Here is a 19,334-nt window from a genome sequence, read left to right as displayed (position 1 = left end):
TGGAGAGTTCTTATCATATAACCTTTGAACATGTTGTCTGGTTCCAGCTGAGTCTGGGAAGCAGAAAGGGCTGGAATGTTTGTAGAAATGGCCGGCCAAATAGATGCGGTCAGTGTCCCCATGAAGGCGAAGGTGGCAGCACGAGGGTGGCTCTGCCCCAGAGGTCCGGTGAGTGTGCAGCTCAGAGCAGTTCAATGATCTTGCAGCCATGGCTGTTTGGGAGAAATACCCATAGCAATACCCACAGCACGTTCCCGTCAGTGGATGCTGCCACTGTCTCTGACATCAGCCCAGGGGTATTCTAGGAACCCTCCAGCGTGCTCTAATGCTCCCCATCAACGTCACTGAAAAGAAATGTTTACGTCTGTGACCATTATATTTCTTTTTACCTTTTAACGTTAAAAAAAAAAAAAGGAAAAGAGACACACGTAAGCCTGGGTGTCACAGTCAGAACGTCTCGCTGCCGCTGGGCCCCGTGCCTGTTGTTGTTTATAAGCTTCTTGAACTATTCTTGCTGCCCTCGGTGCCCCATGAGTGATTTTGCAGCCTGGCTGTTACCGCGGGGCCATCGGTGATCCTATATGCGTTACCTTTGATCACATGCTGTCCTGTCAGATTTTGCTCTGATGCAAGTCATCACGTCTGCGTGACTGTAACATGGCCCCAATTAAAGTCAGTTGTACACTTTTTATTTCAAGGTACTTGGGTAATGTTCCCTGGAATGCTGTAAATCAAATGTTAATTACTATTAAAAAATATTAGTCCTATATCAAACCTCTGGGTAAACCCCTTGAGGTTCGTAATCTAATTTCAGTAAACGGATCAAGAGAACATGGGTTTCAAGACGGAGCTGGAAGCACTCTGGCATTCAGAGGCCTTTCCATGACTTGTCTCGCAGACGTCCGGCCACCCTCCTGGTGCACTTCTCAGCTCTGCCCTTCCAAGAGAAGGGGCACCGGAGACTCAAGCTCTTGCCAATTCTTTTGGTAGGGCAACATGTCCTCTCTTCTCCTTTTTTGTTAATCAGTCCATCCTCGGTGATGCTCATGGGCTCGTCCTTGCTCAGTCTCCCAGCTCCACACCAGGCGCAGGAGATGAAGTGGTGACTACGCTGGTTTATTGTTACCGCTGAGAGAGGGGGAGATAAAACTGATGCCTCATTTATTTACATTAAAATAAAGATCAGGCTGGGACCAAGCTGCAGGAACAGAGAACACAGCCTTGATGCCAAACATGCACATATTTCTGCCATACAGTTTGTACATAAAATTGAAACAATGGAGGGAAATATCTTTTATCCTTGTTTTCATTTTTATTTTAAAGCTAGGCAACGTGAACTCTACAATTTACCACACGGTGAAGCGCGCAGGCCTTTCCAGCATATTACACAGTGTGACAGGTTTATTGCGCAGCCCTTCCCGTTGTCAGGAGGGCGAGCTTTGCTCCCATAAAGAAGATGGGGTTGTTTGTGCTGTGTGGATGGGGTTTGTTCTGCGGGTTTATGGCACATTTGAGCCCTGAGAGCATCTTGCTCATCCAAATGACAAGTGCACTGTTTTGGCCCCAATTTGGGAAAGTAATTAGTGCCTCTTCTCACTCATTGGAATTAAAGCAGAAGGATCAATATAATGATTGTGTATTTTATGCAGTGGAAAAACACTTATTAGAGTGGCTGGTTTTGCACTGTGTTATTACCCCTCTCTTTTGTATCATATTTTGATGCATTTGCCTTCATTTCAGCTGTAATTTTCTTGGGTCAGGAGTGTTATCTCTATTGGCTGTAATGTCCCATTTGGCCTAATGGCACTATATTAAAAACATAGAAGTATAATCTATCTCTTTGTACTGTAGAGCAATCTAAGGGTGAGAAAGGGGACAAGGGGATGCACCGTGGGACATAGGTTGTCATGTAGTATTTGTAACCAGGTAGGGAGGGGACAAACATTCACGTGCTGGGTCCAGAACCGAACGCTTGTTTGACACCGAAGCGCTCAGACAAACGCGTGCTGAAGTTTGCCCTGAGGCAGATGGAAACTTTCTCTCAGCATAACAGAGCAGCAGCCTCATCCACACATGTGCAGAATATTTCATCAAAGACTATTAGCATGTGGGGGACAGTTCCCTCTGTCTATGACTTGCTTCTGGATCGTTGGCTTCTCTCCAGTTGGCTTCTGGTTCAGAGGCTTCTGCTTAGCTAGGAGAGGAGGGACCAACTACTGGGAATGTTCAGGTCCTGGAAAGAGCCTGGAAAATGGTTGGAAAGATGATCCGTGGGCATGTCCGTGTGTGCAGCTCCTGTAAGGTTCTTCACACCCTACGATGTCTTCATTAGGGCATCAATTTGCTCAAGCAGAGGCGCATCAAAAGATCCCAAAAGGGATGGAACAGTCTCCTGCAGAGCCGTCTGGGGTCCGGTGGGAACCCGTTCTCCATTTCAGACAGCGGGGAGCGAGTCATGTTTTTCAGTAGTGAGGAGGAGAAGGAGGATCTGAAGGGAACCAGCCACACATAAAGATAGAGCAGCCTGCATGAAGGGCTGTGCTTTTCTTATCCGTGTTAGATGTATTTTTTTTCCTAAAATTTGATGCGTTACTACTGCAAAAACCTAATAATACAAAACATCTCCTTAAAATCAGGTGCATTGTCTGGCTCGTGTTTTGCATCTCCAGCAGACAGAAGTCATGGTATGGTCTGAATTCCTGCTAAGTCCTCTGTCAAAACTCAGCGAGAAGTGAATGAGTGTGTTTGAGGGCTCAGCATCCTCTCTGTGGGGACGGTAACAACATGACGGTGGTAATTATACACTAAAAAGAAGCATTTCTTTCTTTCTTTCTGCAGGCAGTTGGCCAAAAGCCTTGGGCAGGCTGGGGAGATTGAGCCGGAGACGGAGGGGATCCTGACAGAGTACGGTGTGGATTTCTCTGACTTTCCCCCCGAAGCCCTGGAGTGTCTTCCCCAGAGCCTGCCCTGGGTTATCTCGCCCGGAGAGCTGGCCAGAAGAAGAGATTTAAGGTAAAGACAAAAAGCGCGGTCCGACACTCCCCCTTGGGTTGGTGCAGTGTTGTGTTATTTCGTTTTGCTTTCATCACACTTTGAAAAGGCACTGACTCTATTACGCGTACCGTGTTACCTGTGCTAGCGTGGAAAGAAACTGCTTTTAAAAATACTTACAAACCCAGAAGACCAGTTATTTGGAGAAGTATTTTGTGAGGCAGAGAGGCGTTTTTTCAAAGGAACTACTGAAAACTGAAAACTTGGTGTTTGGCACATAATCTGAAAGCTTTATGTTTTTGTCTGGAATGTATTACGTATTTTAGTGGTAGTTTTATAGCAGAGATTTTCTGAATGCCTGGCAGATCAAGTGATCTTGGACATTGTTACTTTGAAACTTAAGTGCAGGTAGAGACAGTCCTGCGTTTTCCTGTCTAGTCTCAACATTTCTCTCAGTTTTGAAGACCCGATGTCTTGTGGAGTTTATGGCGGCTCTTGGTCAGGCCAGCAGCTGGCAAATGCTGCCCCTCTGTCACATTGCCCACACCTGTGACTTAGTGATGCCCCCACTACCTTTCAGGAACTCCACCGTCTGTTGGGTAGCAGACACTGACATTGCTGGTCCACGCAAAACGAGTGGATTTGTGACGCTCCAAAGTGTCACATTTCAGAGATGTCTTTACTAGAAAAGATTTAAAGACAAAAGAAAATTCATCTGTTTAGAACCTCACCTTGCAATAAAGAAAGGTGCAAGAAATTGAAGCAGTAAATGCATTTCTAAGATGATACGGAGTTTTCCACTCCCATCCTTGGTTGTGCTGGAGCTTCTTGGCTCTGTTGGCAGATTCATTGCTTTCTTGCGTATTGCTGAGGTGAAACAGCCTCATGAGCCTGATTCCTCCTGACGCTGCACTAAGCACCTGCATGTATGCGGCAAGCTCCTCTCCCTCTTCATTTATCTGTGTTATTGGCATGGGTGTTAGCAGCTTGAGCGAATAAACTGATAAACGGCAGCCGTTTGTATCTGTACCTGCACTCCAGATGTTACTTTGGACTGAATCCCGCACTGCAGCCTCCTTAGTGCTTCAGCTTTGCTGGATTTCCATTGCCACACAATGGAATAATTCAGGGGAGAATCACGCTCCTGATTGACTAGTGGTAACAGTCAGATACCAGGTCCAGACTGTAGGCTTCGAGTAGCTTAAAGAAGAAATTACATATATATATATATATATATATATGTATATATATATATATTTATATATATACTGAAAGCTGCAGTTCAGAAGTCACTGGAAAGTGCATATTTTTATGTTCTTGACTCCATTTCAATAGCATTCTCTGTTCTGACCAAGTTCTTTGAAGCAAGTAAGTAGCTTGACTTGTCTCCAGTGAGACAATTAGTTTTGGAAACAAATTCCAAGTGCATTTCTTGCCTCTATTGCTGAATTATTACACTGGGACTTATCAAGGTGATAACAGTTTTGCAGTTAAGCCATTTAAATCCCTCTCTGCCCCTTCCTGACCACAGTGCACACTACAAAGTAGATTTCCTTTTGATCCTCTCAAATATAAACATTTAACAGTCAAGGTTTTAAAGACAATTATTTGAGCTTAGTTTACTAATCCTTTTAATGTCAACTGCAACACCGCTGACTAACTAGTCTGTAGTCTAAACACATATGAGATAACATGAGGCTTCTCATTATGGAAAGTAAAATACAGATGGGTTGTCTTTTTTGTTTCCTCACAGTGAGAGGTTTGTCTACCCAGGAAAACATGAGTTTTATTAGTAAATGTAGCATGAATTGTAGCTGAGTTGGGCCCTGTGGTTGGAGACCTGGCCGGCATCTCCTCTGCTCCCATCAATCAGACCTTGAGACACCGCTCTTGACAAGTCCCACGGCTTGAATGTGGTATTACGTATTATATTGCTGTCATATTGTCAGCAAGAAGTGTGCTGTGATACAAACAGCTGGACAGACTGGCCCAGGTTGGCATCCTGAGGAAGACACCTGAACCTGGGAGCTGTGCCTTGTTTTCCCGGGGAGCTCACCCCGTGTTCAGTGGCACCGGCCTCTGTGGGTGCCTGTCCTTGCTGTACGTTGTGCACCTTGGTCTGTCAGGCTCACAGGTACTGTACAGTACTCGGAGTACAATGTAAGATAAATTACAGTGAAATACAGGCTCATCCTTCCTCCTGAAGCATCTGTGTTAACACTTCTAAGTAGCTCATCCTAATTCAGTTTACACATTGCTCACCTGAGTGAACATAAATTAGAGTTTGGCTTAAAAATACTTTCATCTATAGTAAATCCTCTCCAGTGCTGTTAATTTTCTAGGGTTGTGCATTAAGCCTTTGGGTTTTAGAACTGAGACCTGAGCAAAATCTTGGGGTTTCTGGTGTTTCCTCTTCCTGAGATAACTTCTCCTTTAACACCCGGAGATGACTTGGTCCTTTTCAAAAGGTGAGCTGTGTTCTGCTAACCAGTGTCCCCAGTGTGGTCGGGTCTGACTGTGAGTCAGAGCACAGAGGTAGAAGTTCTGCATTGAAGGCATTTGTGAGCGTGGTTTTCAATGGAGGTGAGACTGTGTTTTACCAAGCTGCTGAGGCTGGGCAAGAAGAGGGAAGGATACTTTGTCCATGCCATCTTGTAAATATGTTCCTTGATCTTCCTGCAAGTCTTTCAGTTTTACAGGAAGCCTGTTCTTGCCATGCACAGTCTGTTTGGATAGCAACTGTGATCTCACCTACGTAGCCTGAGCAGAATTGCTTCCAAGAGATCTTTTTTTTCCCCTTATTTCTCCAGTAATGGCTTACAAAGAAAGGTTTACATAATATTTTAATATTACTTAGGGCAGAAAAGATCCAAACCTCATGGATGGCTTTGAAATCTTTTAGCTGGTTAAATCACTGCTCTGCCACTAGTGCTCACTTCTGCCATGGACATCTGCTCTCTTACCTGCATGGGTTTATGTGTTTGTAAAATCAGGGAGATATTTAATGGGCACTCCCAACTTGCTTGTTTTTAAAGAGCACCAAAACTTGTAAGGAAAAGCGCTAGGCAAGTAGTAGGTGTTGGCATTGCAAACCGCAGTTGTATTTTTATGGAGAACATGGAGTTTCATAAAGTATCAGAACAGCGTGATTGGGGAAAATTCCCTTCCAGGGACCTTAGATGTGATAATGCAGATCGGACCAGAGTTCTCTTTTTATTATTCAGGTTGACTGGAATTGGTGTTTTTTTCATGAGAAGTGTTTGGTTTCTGCTTTTAGAGAAACATTGGCGGATTGGTGTCACAGAGACAAATTTTGATGGGTGCAAAGTTTCAACCATTTTCCGGCCTTTTCCAGAGTTTCAACGTGTAATTTTCATTTCCTTGTTTGCTCTGCTTTGCACTTAGTGCTTCGGTGGTGTGGATAAAACACAGACCGAGCAGCAGAGGGGTCAGGGCAGAGGAGCAGCCGCACATCTCAAGGTGGGTGCGGGACAGGGGGCTGAGGAGGACGCGGCCGTTTGAAGAGGCGTAGCCAGGAATCTGAAAAACCCAAAAGCTATTTCTAAGAGTTGTTCCAAATGTTTCTAATTTCATTCATATCTTTTTTGTTTCCTTTACTGCTTAACTGGGACAAGAAACTAAAGCCAGGAAAGTCCGAGCATAGTGGGAAACAAAAACCTAAATATTGGAGAGAGAAAAAAGGCCGTTCTTTGCAAAGCAGTTCTGCCTTTTGCTTGTCTCCCATTGTTGGTGTTACTGTGGAAAATGTATAACATCACTCTTTTGGAAAGCGCTAGAGCCTGTTCAAGTGGAGATGGTTTATATAGTCTAACATGGAAGAACTGGAGGATATCTGTTTCTTTACCATTTGCCTAATAATAAGTGAGCCTGTTGACCTCCGCTGGACTATTACAAATGTGAAACTTGGCACTCAAAATTGCTTGCTCTAAATTTTCCAGTTGCTTTCTCTTTTTCCATTTGATGTCATCCTGCCAACTAGTGATTTTATTATTATAAACAGGACATTGTATTCACTTTTAAGAAGAAATATGAAGCTGAAGGTAAAATTACAAACTGCAGTTTCTCAGCTGGCAAAATACAAAACAATGAGCTAAAAATACTGAGCAGAGAAAGGGTGCTGTGGTAAGAAAATCTGAACTATCTGCAAGATGGACTCTGAACTCCTGAGAATCACCAAATGGTTGAGATTGGGAGGCGTCTCTGGAGATCATCTACTCCAACCCCCTTGCTCAAAGCAGGGTCAACCAGAGGAGGCTTCTTAGGGCTGCGTACAGTTGGGTTTTAGATATCTCCAAAGATAGAGATTCTACAACCCTTTGGAGCAACGTGTTCTGGGGTTCAATTGCTGTTAAAGTAAAAGCATGGATATTTTTTACCTTTAAGTGAAATCTCCTGTATTTTGTGCCCACTGCCTCTTGTTCTGTCACAGGATAGCGCTGAGAAGACTCTGACTCTGTCTTTACTCCCTGCCATCAGGTACATTTTCACATTGATAGGATCTCCCTGCCTGAGCCTTCTCTGATCGAGGCTGAACAGTCCCAGCTCTCTAAGCCTGGCCTTGTAGGTCAGGTGCTCCAATTCCTTAATCTTCATCGAGGCCCTTCAGCAAACGTGCACCAGTATGTGATGTCTTTTTGGTACGGGGGAGTCCAGAAGTGCACACAGCAGTCCAGCTATGGGCTCACCAGTGCCCAGTAGAGGGGAAGGACTGAAGGATTGCATCTCCTGACATGATGGCAACACTTCCTAATGCAGCCCAGGAGGCACTTGGCCAGCTTTACTACAATGGTTCATGTTCAACTTGTCCATCAGAACCTCAGGTCTTTTTCTGCTGAGCTGCTTTCCAGCCGGTTGGTCCCCAGTGTGTATTGGTGCACAAGGTTATTCCTCCACAGGTGCAGGACTTTGCTTTTCCCTTTGAGTTTCATGAGATTCCCATCAGCCCATTTCTCTGCAGAAGTTCCTCTGAACCGCAGCACAACTGTCTGTTCCTGCCATGAGGAGCCTGAGTGTCGCTCCTGGCTGCTAGAAGACCTAGAGGGTATCAGACCAGGGGACAGCAAGGATCCACGGCATTGGCAGGGGACAATTAATGCTCACTTGCTTCCCTTGCAGGGCAGAGTTAATGAGTGAATGAACTTCGCTCTTGCAGGCAAACAGCTCTCAGAGCGCAATGAAGCTTTCAGCTAAAATTTCCGTCTTGGTATTTCAGCATGTGACCTCAATTTCAGCTGACCTGAAGCTATCGGTCTTATCGAAGGCTAAATTGTAATTTTGGCTGCCCATTCAGCAAAGCAGCATCCTTCCTTTGGTTGATAAAGAAGGAAGAGTGGAGCTGCTCTGCTGTGTCTCAGTGTCCACTGTGCAGGGAAACTCCGCACTTACCGCGGTTTGTAGCTGCAAAGCCTTGGCAGCAGGACAGTACTTGCGTTGCACTTCTGCCCTCTATTTATTTCTTTTTTCAGCAGTGTTTCAGCTGGTAAGAGGGATTAGCAGTGCTTATAGTAAAGGCTTGACAACGTGCTCTTTGCTGTAGATGCCCAAGGAGATTATTGGTGGATAAAGTTAAAGGTGATGGTAAACATGGCAGCCTTGAGCTGTGCAAGGGGTGTTGGGGGAAAGCAGCCAGCCTCTGAAACAGATGTCTTTTCAAAGCAGGTGGACGGCTTTAGTTAGAAATGAGTGCAAGTCAGATAAAACATCACTAAACAGCTTGTTTCCTGGAGATTTTCCACTACAAAAAGCTAGCGTTAAGTAGAGCAAGACTTACTCAGCTATAATAGGATATGTAAAAATGCTCTGGTTTCTGATGGAAACTGAGAAATGACTTGTTTAGTGAATGTATAAGCAACATTGCTACAGACCTGACCGTTATCTTGGCGTAGAGTAGAGACACAAACAGGGCCAGATTATGATCTCTGCCCTTTCCCTGAGCTGTTCTGTGACTAATTTAATGTTCTCCATAAGGAGGCACAAGGCATACAAAGGATTACTCAGTGGTGTCTGAGGATATCAGATCTAGTCCCCCTCTGGCAGGATTGATTCCAGAAGGTGGTGGTGATGGCTGTACCTGCTCTGGGTACTTCAGCTGTCCAGGCAGTCTGGAGAACGGTCTTGGATCGGTGGGGAGAGCTCACATTAGCTCCGTCCTCACCCTTTAACTGCGTAAGTAAAACTCTGAATAAATACGGTGCTCCTGTCAGAGCGATGTGATTCAGCTCCTTGCTTCTGGTTGGCTTCTTCAGGTCCTCCTCTGTGTTTTCATAACATTTTCTACTACACTATAGCTACGGCAGTTGTGGTGACACTGTTTTGTGCGAAATGATGCATGGTCTTTGCTCGCAAGTGCTGTTGTTACCAGTGGCTGGTGTACATAGACACACTGGCAACCTCACTGGTGTTTTTCCTTACAGGAAGGCGCGTGTGGTCATTGGAAGTGCAGCTTCGAGCGGAATCAGTGGTGTGCAGTTGGATGGGATTATTGTGTTCTGATCTTCCAGGCCATCAAAACTAAGCTTACTTAGTTAAGAATCTGTTTAGTTGTGGAAAACAGTAATAATTTCTGCAACTAAGTTGTTATATATACAGTCTTGTTCCTGCCTGGCTGCCTATTCTATGGAGAGAATAACACAGGGAGATGAGGGTAAAATCTTAAATCAATTTGAGAGTGTTTCCATTTCTTGCTGGATTCAACTGGATCACAAAGTGGGCTTTAACTGTATGATGAGCAGAACAAAGTGCCCAATCTTCTCATATTTGTATATGTTAAATGACCCGGTTCAGGTGTGCCAAATAGTGCCACTTTCCTCGATACCGCGGTGGTTTGCAGACGCCCTTCTCTCTGCAGGTTGGGTAGCACGGGAGTAAATAGGGATGTGAAGGTTCCAAGTACTGCTGTCAGCCCAGGATCTCTCTCTGATGATGTAGATGAAGAAACCCAGAACTTCTACAGCAGGTGTGGTAGGATATCCCCGCTGTGGTGTTTCGGGGCTGGTCACTGGGACAGACTGGTCCTTACAAGGGGCAGCATTTTCCGTGTGGCTCCATTCTGATCCTGAGCACTGGGAGCCGAGTGGTCTGAAGCACTTTTTGACCTCTCCATCTGCACTGAAGCTTTTTGGGTGTTTGGATCCTTGTTCCCAGGTTATTCTCAGACCATCAGTCTCTAAAAAGAAATAAGAATGATAATATAGATCACATATATGCAGGTATTCTGTATGAGGCAGAGTTGTGCTTGGAGATACCAGAGCACAGATAAGAAAGGGGGCACTCTGGAAAAAAACTAACAAAAATATTCTGGGAGATGAGGGATTGATTTACAAGGAAGGATTAACTGTTCAAGGTGTATTTGCCAAGACTGAAACTAGAAGTTTTTGAAAGACATAGTAGTTGATAGTTAAAATATGTGGACCGAAATGAAAAAATTAGAATCATTTAAGGTGGTGGGAGGATAGAAAGGGGTGTTATGAGGACAAGTAAGGTAAAACAAAGAGGAAAGCTTTCCTGTTCTACCTAAAATAAGCTGTAGCTTAGACTGCTAAATTAAGTGTTGGAAACTCCATTGCTAAAGATGCTTAATACTATATTGGAGAAAGTCCTTGTGAATGTATTGTCATGAGCAGTCTGGCTGTGACCTATGGGGGTTGGATGACCTAATGTCTCTTCCATTTCTAGCTCTGTGCATCTATGATTAAAGTAGTTTATATAATGCAAGTGCATTTTCAATTACACTCCACCTTCTTGCGTGGGATAGTGGCGGTGCAGAGACCTCATTATATTTGTGGCACAATTACAGCATGACTTGTAGGAAATACTGCTGGTACTCGGGCTCTCCGAGACTCTGATCTCATTTTATATATATGTTGGCTTTTCAAGCCATTTAGGTATGTTACAACACTGCAGTGCTCTTTTTTCATTCTTCCTCCTTACTGGCAGGCCGTAAACATATAGAAGGAATAATTGATTCTGGTTCGGCAATCCAGCGAGCAGACCTTGGTGAAAATGTAAATGTTTATTGTTGAAGATGTGTAATACATCAGGAGTCATTGTCAGCTGCTCTCTTGGACCAAAGTCTGTTTTCTGAACCAGAACAGGACATTAGCTAAAACATAAACACAGAGAAATTAAAAAGAACAGTATTGGCTTGATGGAGAAAGTTGGCCTTTCAGTGCATTTTATGCTGTGCTGGATTTTTGTGGGGCTTGTAACAATTAGTGTTTGGAGAGGGCAGGTTTTGCTTCCAATAATTTTGTAATTTCAGTTCATTTTGAAATTTATGCACCATGCAAAAGGAGTTTTGTAATGTGTCAAGTATCTGTGTTGGTATGTTACAGGGCTTTCGGAGTGCCGTCAGAGATTTGTCAGGGTACTTCTGTTACATGCATATTTTTGTAACATATTCCTTTTAAGAGTCTGTCTTGGAAGCAGCCACTCTGGGGTTTTAACTAAAATCTGCCAGCATCAAGTGTGACAAATGTGGTAGACGCTACACGTAATAGATGCCTTTTAGGAGTGGGTTGTTGAGGTCTCTAAAATGTCCAGGCACTGATTGTTCTCTGAAATTTCTCTTGGAGAGGAGTACTTCATCCTCATTTGAGTGATGAAGATCAGTGGAATTGGTCCCATGCTTATTGGCACTTTATAACGAACCTGCGCAGACGTTGTGGTTGAGCTGGGTTTACTTGCGATTGAAGAATGAGATTGATTTTTCTGGTTGCCATAACAATTGGACTGTTGTGTGAAAAAATGTTAGTTGCATTCGCTGGAGTGAGCTGACAGCTCTAGGATGCCTGTTCCCAAATTAAAACAACTGTTTCCAGCTCTGAGAAATGATGTCTGGTTAAGTTTTGCAAGATGGAGCTCAGCAGGGTCTTACAAATGACCTGAAGAGCTTAAAGATTCTAAAAGTGCCTTTGCTGTGCTTAATTTTAAAATGCTAGCTTTGCGCTGAAGTTAATAAGGGTAAACCAGGAGGCTGAGCTTTCACTCCCACCAGGCTATTGTATGTACTCACAAAGTGGAGAGAACAGGACAATCTAAGGAGTCCCTAGAAGAATGTAAATGCATTGTAAGTGTCTAGACATGCACTCGCTTGCACTGTAAATGTCTTAGCACTGACAGACTCAAGTTGAAAGAAGGCTCGTACTGCCTAAACTTTAATAAACATAATGATGGCTGTTGCTGTCTCATCTCCAGCTGCAGCAATCTGGTCTTTGGAAACAGGAGGTTTATGGTGATGCTTCGGGCGCTGCTGGGTGACCGGAGGGACCACGGGCTGTGAGCACCAAGCCTGGGCAGGGCGGGATTGTCCATGTGTGGGTGGCACCTTTTTCATGCTAGTGAACGCCGTGGGTTCTTTGTTCTCTTTTGTAGTTTTTTGGATGGGTTGGTTTTATGAGTGACCGCTAAACGCTGCAGGAGGCTGACTCAGTCTGAAAGTCTGGGAGACAGTCAGGATGGGGAGGTAAATAAGGTAATTAAGTTCAGGCACCTTAATTCTACCCAAGACCCTTTTCCTGGATCTCCTGCTGGAGGCCTTTGGGGTTCCCTGCTCAATGCCTTCCGCAGATGCTCTGGCTTGCTCGCAGAGACACTCAGCTCCCTTCTTCTCTCTTGTGAGACTTGGCAACCTGAATTGTACCCGTGACCTCAGCCCTGAGCAGTCCAACTTCAGGCAAATGGTAAAGTTTGGGCTTCCATCCGAGTGACCTGAGTTGGTGGTGGCTGCGGCAGGGCTGGCGGGGTGGTGATGTGCAGCTCACAGAACGTGGACATGGTTGAGCTGCCCAGCCGGCTTCTGCTCGTGGTGTCTGGGATGCCCTTTCGCCATCGCTGCTCTCCCTGGTTCCTGCATGTCTGGCTTGTCCTCTCTTCTTTAGGACTCTACCTCTCGCCAACGGTCACTTCAGCTGGTAAGGACAAAAATCTTAGTTCACCGAGGGTTTTCTGATGCTCTACCGGGTACATGCATTTCTCTGAATGGTTATTTCACGGTTGTTGGCATTTGTTAGAGTGGCGAAAATCAGAGCCGTGGGTTGACTCATCTCTGCGCTGCTGCCTGGGGAGGCCGTCCAGTCGTGTGAGGAGGATTTGCACGGTTACACGGCACTGCTTTGTCTGCTGGTGCTTTTCTCCGTTAGCAGCACCGAGCTGCCGTTTACAGAAAATCACACTGGTAGCACCCAAGCTTTGCCCAACAACTGGCCATGCCAGGAACCTTGCCTCTAACACAGCCCGAGCCCATGGCTTACAAATGCAATGCTTCATCTTGACCCAAGTAGCCTTCCACTTAGTGAGGATGGAGCCCTGAACACTGGGACTTGTGATCTCCTAGGTGTTTATATATTATGACTAAACTAACTGATGTGTTGAATTCCGAACAGTTTAGCTGGCAAAAATAGGTATATTGTACCAAACCTTGCAGCACCAACTGTACAGTATTTTCTCTGCTGATTCTTGCGAATGCCTTTGCGTAGATGTACGTATTTGCACAAAGAAAAACAAACTGCTGTTGCAGTCCTGTGATCTGTGAAGGTTTTAATTACCATGGTGGTAATTCCAGCTCACCAACAGACTACTTATCTTACCTCTACTGCTGCATGAGCCATTTACTTTAGGTCGTGTTAAAGGTAAAAAGACTGACTGCTCTGCAGACACGCTTGTCCGCTTTAATTAGGCTCCCTTAAGCTGTGCAAAGAAGCACTGCACTTAATTACCTTTCCTCAAATAGCAATTGATATACCAGCCTGTATATGTGCATGCCGTCGTTACTGTCTAATAAACTAAGTGCTCTATTCTGCAGTTTTTTCCCCCAGATGGTTGGTTTGCAGGCTGGCAGGTTGCGTGGCACCTGCTGTCCTGACTCTTGCTCCACCACGCTCCGTGCCAGTTGTCCCCTGGTCCTCCTAAACCCCTGCAGGCTTTGTCCACCTCTGTAAACCTGCATTAAACATACCTTTTGGACTAAGAGGCTCTTGTAGAAAGGGGAAGTTTCCACGCTGAAATATTTATTTTTGATCACTGCTGGGGGTTTCTTAAAGGCACGTGTTTATCCATAGTTCTTTCCCACATAAAGACCAGAAAATCTCTTAACTCCCTGTGTGTCTCTATCTCCTAAACCGGTTTCCTTTAACTAACCGAGTTGTGTGTATGTTGGAAGGAGTGGGCTTGGAACATCGCGTTACTTTTATAAAGTATGTTTTGACAATTTGAAATGAGTAAAACAGATTTTTATTAGGTGTAGTGACAATGAAAGATGGCTCCTTCGGGGCTTTTAAAGAATGGGAGGGGTGATCAAGCTCCTTAACCCACCAGGTCTCCTTGGTGACCCTCCAGAAGCTAGAGACAGCTGCCAATTTGTATTTACCTGTGGTCAGTGCAAATGTATGTACAGTAGCTGGGCCATTTGCTTGTACTTAAGCAACATCTCTGTTAGCAGGTGCATAAAAAGTACTGTTGCCTTGAGGTTTAGTCATCCACCCCACTGCAGTTTGGTTTTGTTATCGTTTATGGTCAGAAATGTGGTCTGATCTCTCTGAGATCCCTTTTGCCACAGCCTTGGGGCATTGTACAGCCAGGCGGTATGGTCAGGGGAGGAATTTGGACGGCTCCTTCCTCTGCATGGGGCGGACTTGCCACATAGCTGGGAGCAATGTTATTTCTTCACCCAGATGGTTTTTGTCAGCTGCCTCCTGGAGGTTTGCACAGGAGTGGGTGCCAAGGGAGGGGACAGCTGGCAGCGCCGGGGCACCCAGCCCTTCCTCCCCTCGCTTTTTGTTGCCTTGTGCCCGTTCTCTCTGGGATGAGAGATGCAGCGTGCTGGAGGTTCAAGGTGATAGCGGCAGGGCTGGGGGAGGAGCAGGAGGAGATATGAGAGGTGCCTTCCTCGGGGACCTTGCCCCGCGGGAGCACGTGTGCGGGTGCTGCGCTCCCATCGCTCGCTGGATTGTTTTCTTTCCCACATGCCAGCTGTGGTTCCTATAGCTGTCTGAAACTTCTCCAGTAATAAAAACTCAGTACCAGAAATAAAATTCATCACACTTAATAAACGCAGTTACTGGCGAGCGGGATTCACTTAGAAAACTTCAGCGAGGTGTACTCCTGTGTGCCAGGATTATCGCACTGCCATGAACTTTGAGCTTTGCTTGCAGATCGGCTTCTCTTGTCCCATTGATTACCAGGCCACCAGCTCTACAGCACTTCTGCAGAGTCCTTATGCCAGGGAGGATCATTCCGTGAGTTCCTCGCTCAGTGACTGTCTTGCCTCACCTTGCAGTCTGTGCCCAGAATAAACTGCCTGTGACAAGCTACAAGTCCAAGTCCCTTGAGTAGCTTTAAACAAGTGGATCTGAGCCTGATGGTAAAACACAGCCCAGCTGTGCTGCACATAGAAGTGCTAAATCAGTATTTGTCTGGACCCCTCTTCAGCTTCCCGTCTGTGAGTTTAAGCATCCCAGATGGCAAGCTGTGTCTGTGCCTGCAGTTTGTGTGCTGAGAGGCTGCTCAGAACCCGGCCAGCGTGTCCTGAAGGGCGATGGGCTGTGCACGGGGGCCTGGAGGCCACCCCGCCGTCCCCCCAGTTTGAGCTCGCTGAACTGGGGCCACCGCTGACCTCCACAGTGGATTTGACTGGCCAAATACATCCCAGCAAAGCAGCCCGTTAGTTGCTGCCATTGTATAAATGTGTTCAGAATTTGGCACCCGTGTATTTATGCTCACTTCTTTCCAGGGCAGACTGCAAATATGCACTTCGTTGAAACCAATCTGCTAATTTTTGAGCTGCCTGGAGCTACGATTCGCAATGGGTGGCAGATGCTTGTGGTTGCAGGCCTGAACATCTGGGATAAGCTATTGATTCTCCTGACACAAGAACCCACATTCTCTTTGAAGAAGCTCTTAAATCTTTTTCTTGCTTGCTTGTCAGATAAAGCAAGCCATTAGTGTCCATTTGGTGCTGTTTGCTCATTTAAATTAAGTAACTTAGAGGAAGATTTACTAGATGTGGCTGGGGGGTAGTCACAGTGCCACGATGCTGTTGCCTTTATATCCCGTGAGTTGGTGGGACCTGGTGTATCAATACACACACAAGCCTACGTACTGCTTGTGGTATAGGTGTCTGTGTATCCGCATACATGTGGCTCCCTAAAGAAAGTTGCGCAGTCCCCTGGAGTGGACGTGTCCTGAAATTCCATCCTTAGGTGGAATTTTAAGGTATATTTAAGCAAGTAAGGTTGTTTGCAAGCCTTAAAAATTCGATTCCCAGTGCTGGATAGCTAGGCAACAACCGATCAAAGTCCCGGTGTAGTTGGAAAGATTTTATATCTTTAAGTGTCACAATCTCTAATTTGTTTAGATGCACGTGAAGCATCAGAAACTAATGTGCATCTTGGTATTAAAGCAGCTTTGCTGTCCGATCTGAAAGCTAGAATATTCTAAAAGAATTTCCAAGTCTCAGAGGCAATGAAGTGCTTTACTGATTTTTATGTCTTTGAAAATCTCTATTTAGTGTGCCTGGTGGAATTATATAAATACGCGCTGCCAGCTGTCTGACACCAACCGATACCACCCAGAGCATTTTAGTACCGAAGTGATAGGCCTGTGAATATAGAGACATTGCTCTCGCTGTGTGGGCGCCCATGCAAAAAGACTAAGACCTGCTAATTCCATGTGACACCTGCGCCTTTAAAAGCGCGCTGTAATTTTTCCCCTCCCACCTCTCCTACCCCAGGAGTATATGGGTGGTTATGCAGTGAGAAAAGTTATATGTGTTTGCATTATACATCTCTAGAAGGGAGTTGCCATCGTGATACGAGACAAGAAGCAGCGATGTGAGCTCTGCCTTGGCGCAGCCCCATTGTACTTGGGGATCTTTTAACTAGGGAGGGGCTGAACGCATTCGAAAGGTTGAGATAGGAGCAAAAAAACCCAACAGACCCATTCCTTTGCTGTCTTCACCGCTCTTCAGCTCCAGTCCCATGTTCCACACGTTGCTGTAGCCCAGGGGCCCGGGCAAGGAGTTGCTGTAGGGCAGCCCAGGACACAGAGAAGCCCTGGAGCAGTTTAGGAAGTTTTGTGTGTTGAGTGCTTCAGATTTTGGGTCTCTCTGGTGCCAGGCCCCGCTCTATTAAACATGAGGATTCTTGAGTTAAATGTGCTCTTCTGTCTCATCTCCTTGGCCCTAGACCATTTCTGTGATCCATCTTGGTGTGTTCCTGGTGTCCCTGTCCCCCACTGCTGTCAGGTGTATGTCTGTCTGTCTGTCTGTAAGCCTTCCAGGGCAGGGCTGCCTATTCCAGCTAACACCTAGAACAGCGTACACAGGGGGCATTCAGCTTTTCCTAAGCACCAAGCTGATTTGCTAGCTCTAATTAGCTGAGTTGTGGCTCTTTCACTCTACAGCTTTTCACACTGTTTCCTATTGAACCTGCTTTTCCCTTTGGTGCACGACGGGCAACGTGGATGTTAGAAAGTACCGCACCTCTTGTGTGTCTGTGCTGAGACCAGAACTCCCACTTTTGTTATTATTCAGCGTGTTTCGTAGATGTTCCAGTGCCTTTGCTCCATGCCAGCTGGGCTCGTGGAGTTTCAGGTGGTGAGATAGCTGCTCTTACGCCCAGGCATGGGGGTTATTTGTGTTCCATTTAGCTTTGCAATTAGGAGCAATCTATTTTTACTCTAGCTGCAAGGCATCAAGACTCTTTCGTGCTTGTTTCTTTGAGGTGAACTTGATGGCTAAGTTGTTTAGTTTTTGTGGAGGAAAATCAGTAATGAGATGGAAGCTGTTAAGAGCAAGCAGTTAAACCAAAACGAATAAAAAACCCCCACAAAACAACAAGGAGAGTCACTTGTCTAAAACCTTTATTTCTTTTAAAATTAGATTTACTTTCAGATCAGATTGGAAGGTGTTTTAACAGACAGAATCTTCTGAAAACATGGCTGTTGTTGTCTGGATGTCTCTGATGCTCTCTGTGTTTTGATATCTTCTTCATGACTGGAAGATAAATTTCTCTTTTCTTCTTTTTCCCTTGGATAGGAAAGAATGCATTTTTACCATCGACCCATCAACTGCCAAAGATCTTGATGATGCTTTGTCCTGTAAACAACTCCCTGACGGTATGAGATATATTTTACGAAATAACTTCTCAGTGTTTATGTTCATCTGTTGACACATTCATATATATAATTTGTCACGAAGTATGCTTTAACAAATGCGAGCAGAGTAATAAACTAGTTTTTCTCTTGTTGTTTTAATTGCCTGTTTTCAGAAACCTTAGAGCAGATATCTTCAAGCTGCACTCCGAAGTAGTCTTAGTAGTCTTAGGAAATGCAGAACCGTGGTGTTTTGCATAATCAGAGCTGTAATTTGATTTGAGCAGATCTCAGCTGTCTCCTGTCGTTCCAGGAGTTACAGCTGAATAGCCGATATGCCACTCTTGCAGACTGAAGTCTAGTGAGACTTTGACCTTGAATGCACCGTCACTGGGTAGAGGAATCCAGTTTTTTGAAGGTCACTGGCTGAATCGCTTTTTGGAGTTTATAGGATGCTGGGAATTGTCAGATGAACACAGTGTGCCTTGTAAGTTGCGTTATTCTTCTCATTGCCTTTAAGCTTTCTGTTCTGCCTTATTTGTACTTTTACTATGCCGTAAGCCAACAGAACAGAAAGTAAAGCTGCAGAAGCCAAATCTTGATGATTCTGACTTAAGGAACTTCCCTTTTGCAAGCTTACTCTGCTATCCAAGTTCTGCTCATTTAGTTTGATGAGATCCAGTAACAGACTTGGTTTAGAAATACTGCATGATTTGATTAGCCTATCCACCACTAATAAAGAAGATAAAGTGATTTTTTGGGGTGTGTTTAGTTTTTCTTGCTCTTGTTAATCATCACAATATGATGATATCATATTGTCAAATGTCATTCTCTCTTTTTGGGGTTGATTTCATTCTGTGCAATGTGGCCAATGAATTGTACGGAGTAGTATCACAGTGCTATAAAACTGATTAAAAAAAATGAGAGATGAAAGAAAATCTGAGGCAAATAAATTTATTTCTAATTATACTGTACAATAGCAGTTTTGAGGCAAGATTAAGGAAAAACTGGTGTTCTGTTTCACATAGAACTTAAACTTCTTGAGACATCCCAAGCTGGACTCTGTTCTTTCTGCTTCGTCACTTGAATTATCTGAGGTGTTGAACCTCCAGCTTCTGAGCCTTTCCTGTTCACGTACACGTGGGTTTTAGATGCTGCGCGACACCATTCACAGAGCTGGTTTGTGGTGCATGCATCTCCATTTTCCTCTTCATCCATAAGCCATTTGGAGAAAG

At 44.9% G+C, this 19,334-nt stretch overlaps 1 protein-coding gene across 4 annotated transcripts in view; it reads left to right on the top strand.

Annotated features, from left to right (window-relative positions):
- DIS3L2 (DIS3 like 3'-5' exoribonuclease 2) overlaps nucleotides 1-19,334 on the top strand; it is a 190,669-nt gene that overhangs the window by 76,409 nt on the left and 94,926 nt on the right. For all 4 annotated transcript variants that reach the window (XM_065072824.1, XM_065072823.1, XM_065072825.1 and 1 more), the window contains 2 exons: nucleotides 2,839-3,012; nucleotides 18,044-18,123. In XM_065072824.1, coding sequence (XP_064928896.1) covers nucleotides 2,839-3,012; nucleotides 18,044-18,123 — 254 coding nt within the window. The remainder of the gene's footprint in view (nucleotides 1-2,838; nucleotides 3,013-18,043; nucleotides 18,124-19,334) is intronic.

Source organism: Columba livia, chromosome 9 (genome assembly GCF_036013475.1).
Source record: "Columba livia isolate bColLiv1 breed racing homer chromosome 9, bColLiv1.pat.W.v2, whole genome shotgun sequence".
Classification (NCBI taxonomy): domain Eukaryota; kingdom Metazoa; phylum Chordata; class Aves; order Columbiformes; family Columbidae; genus Columba; species Columba livia.
Note: the sequence above shows the minus strand (reverse complement) of the source record. Positions and strands in the feature narration are given on the sequence as shown.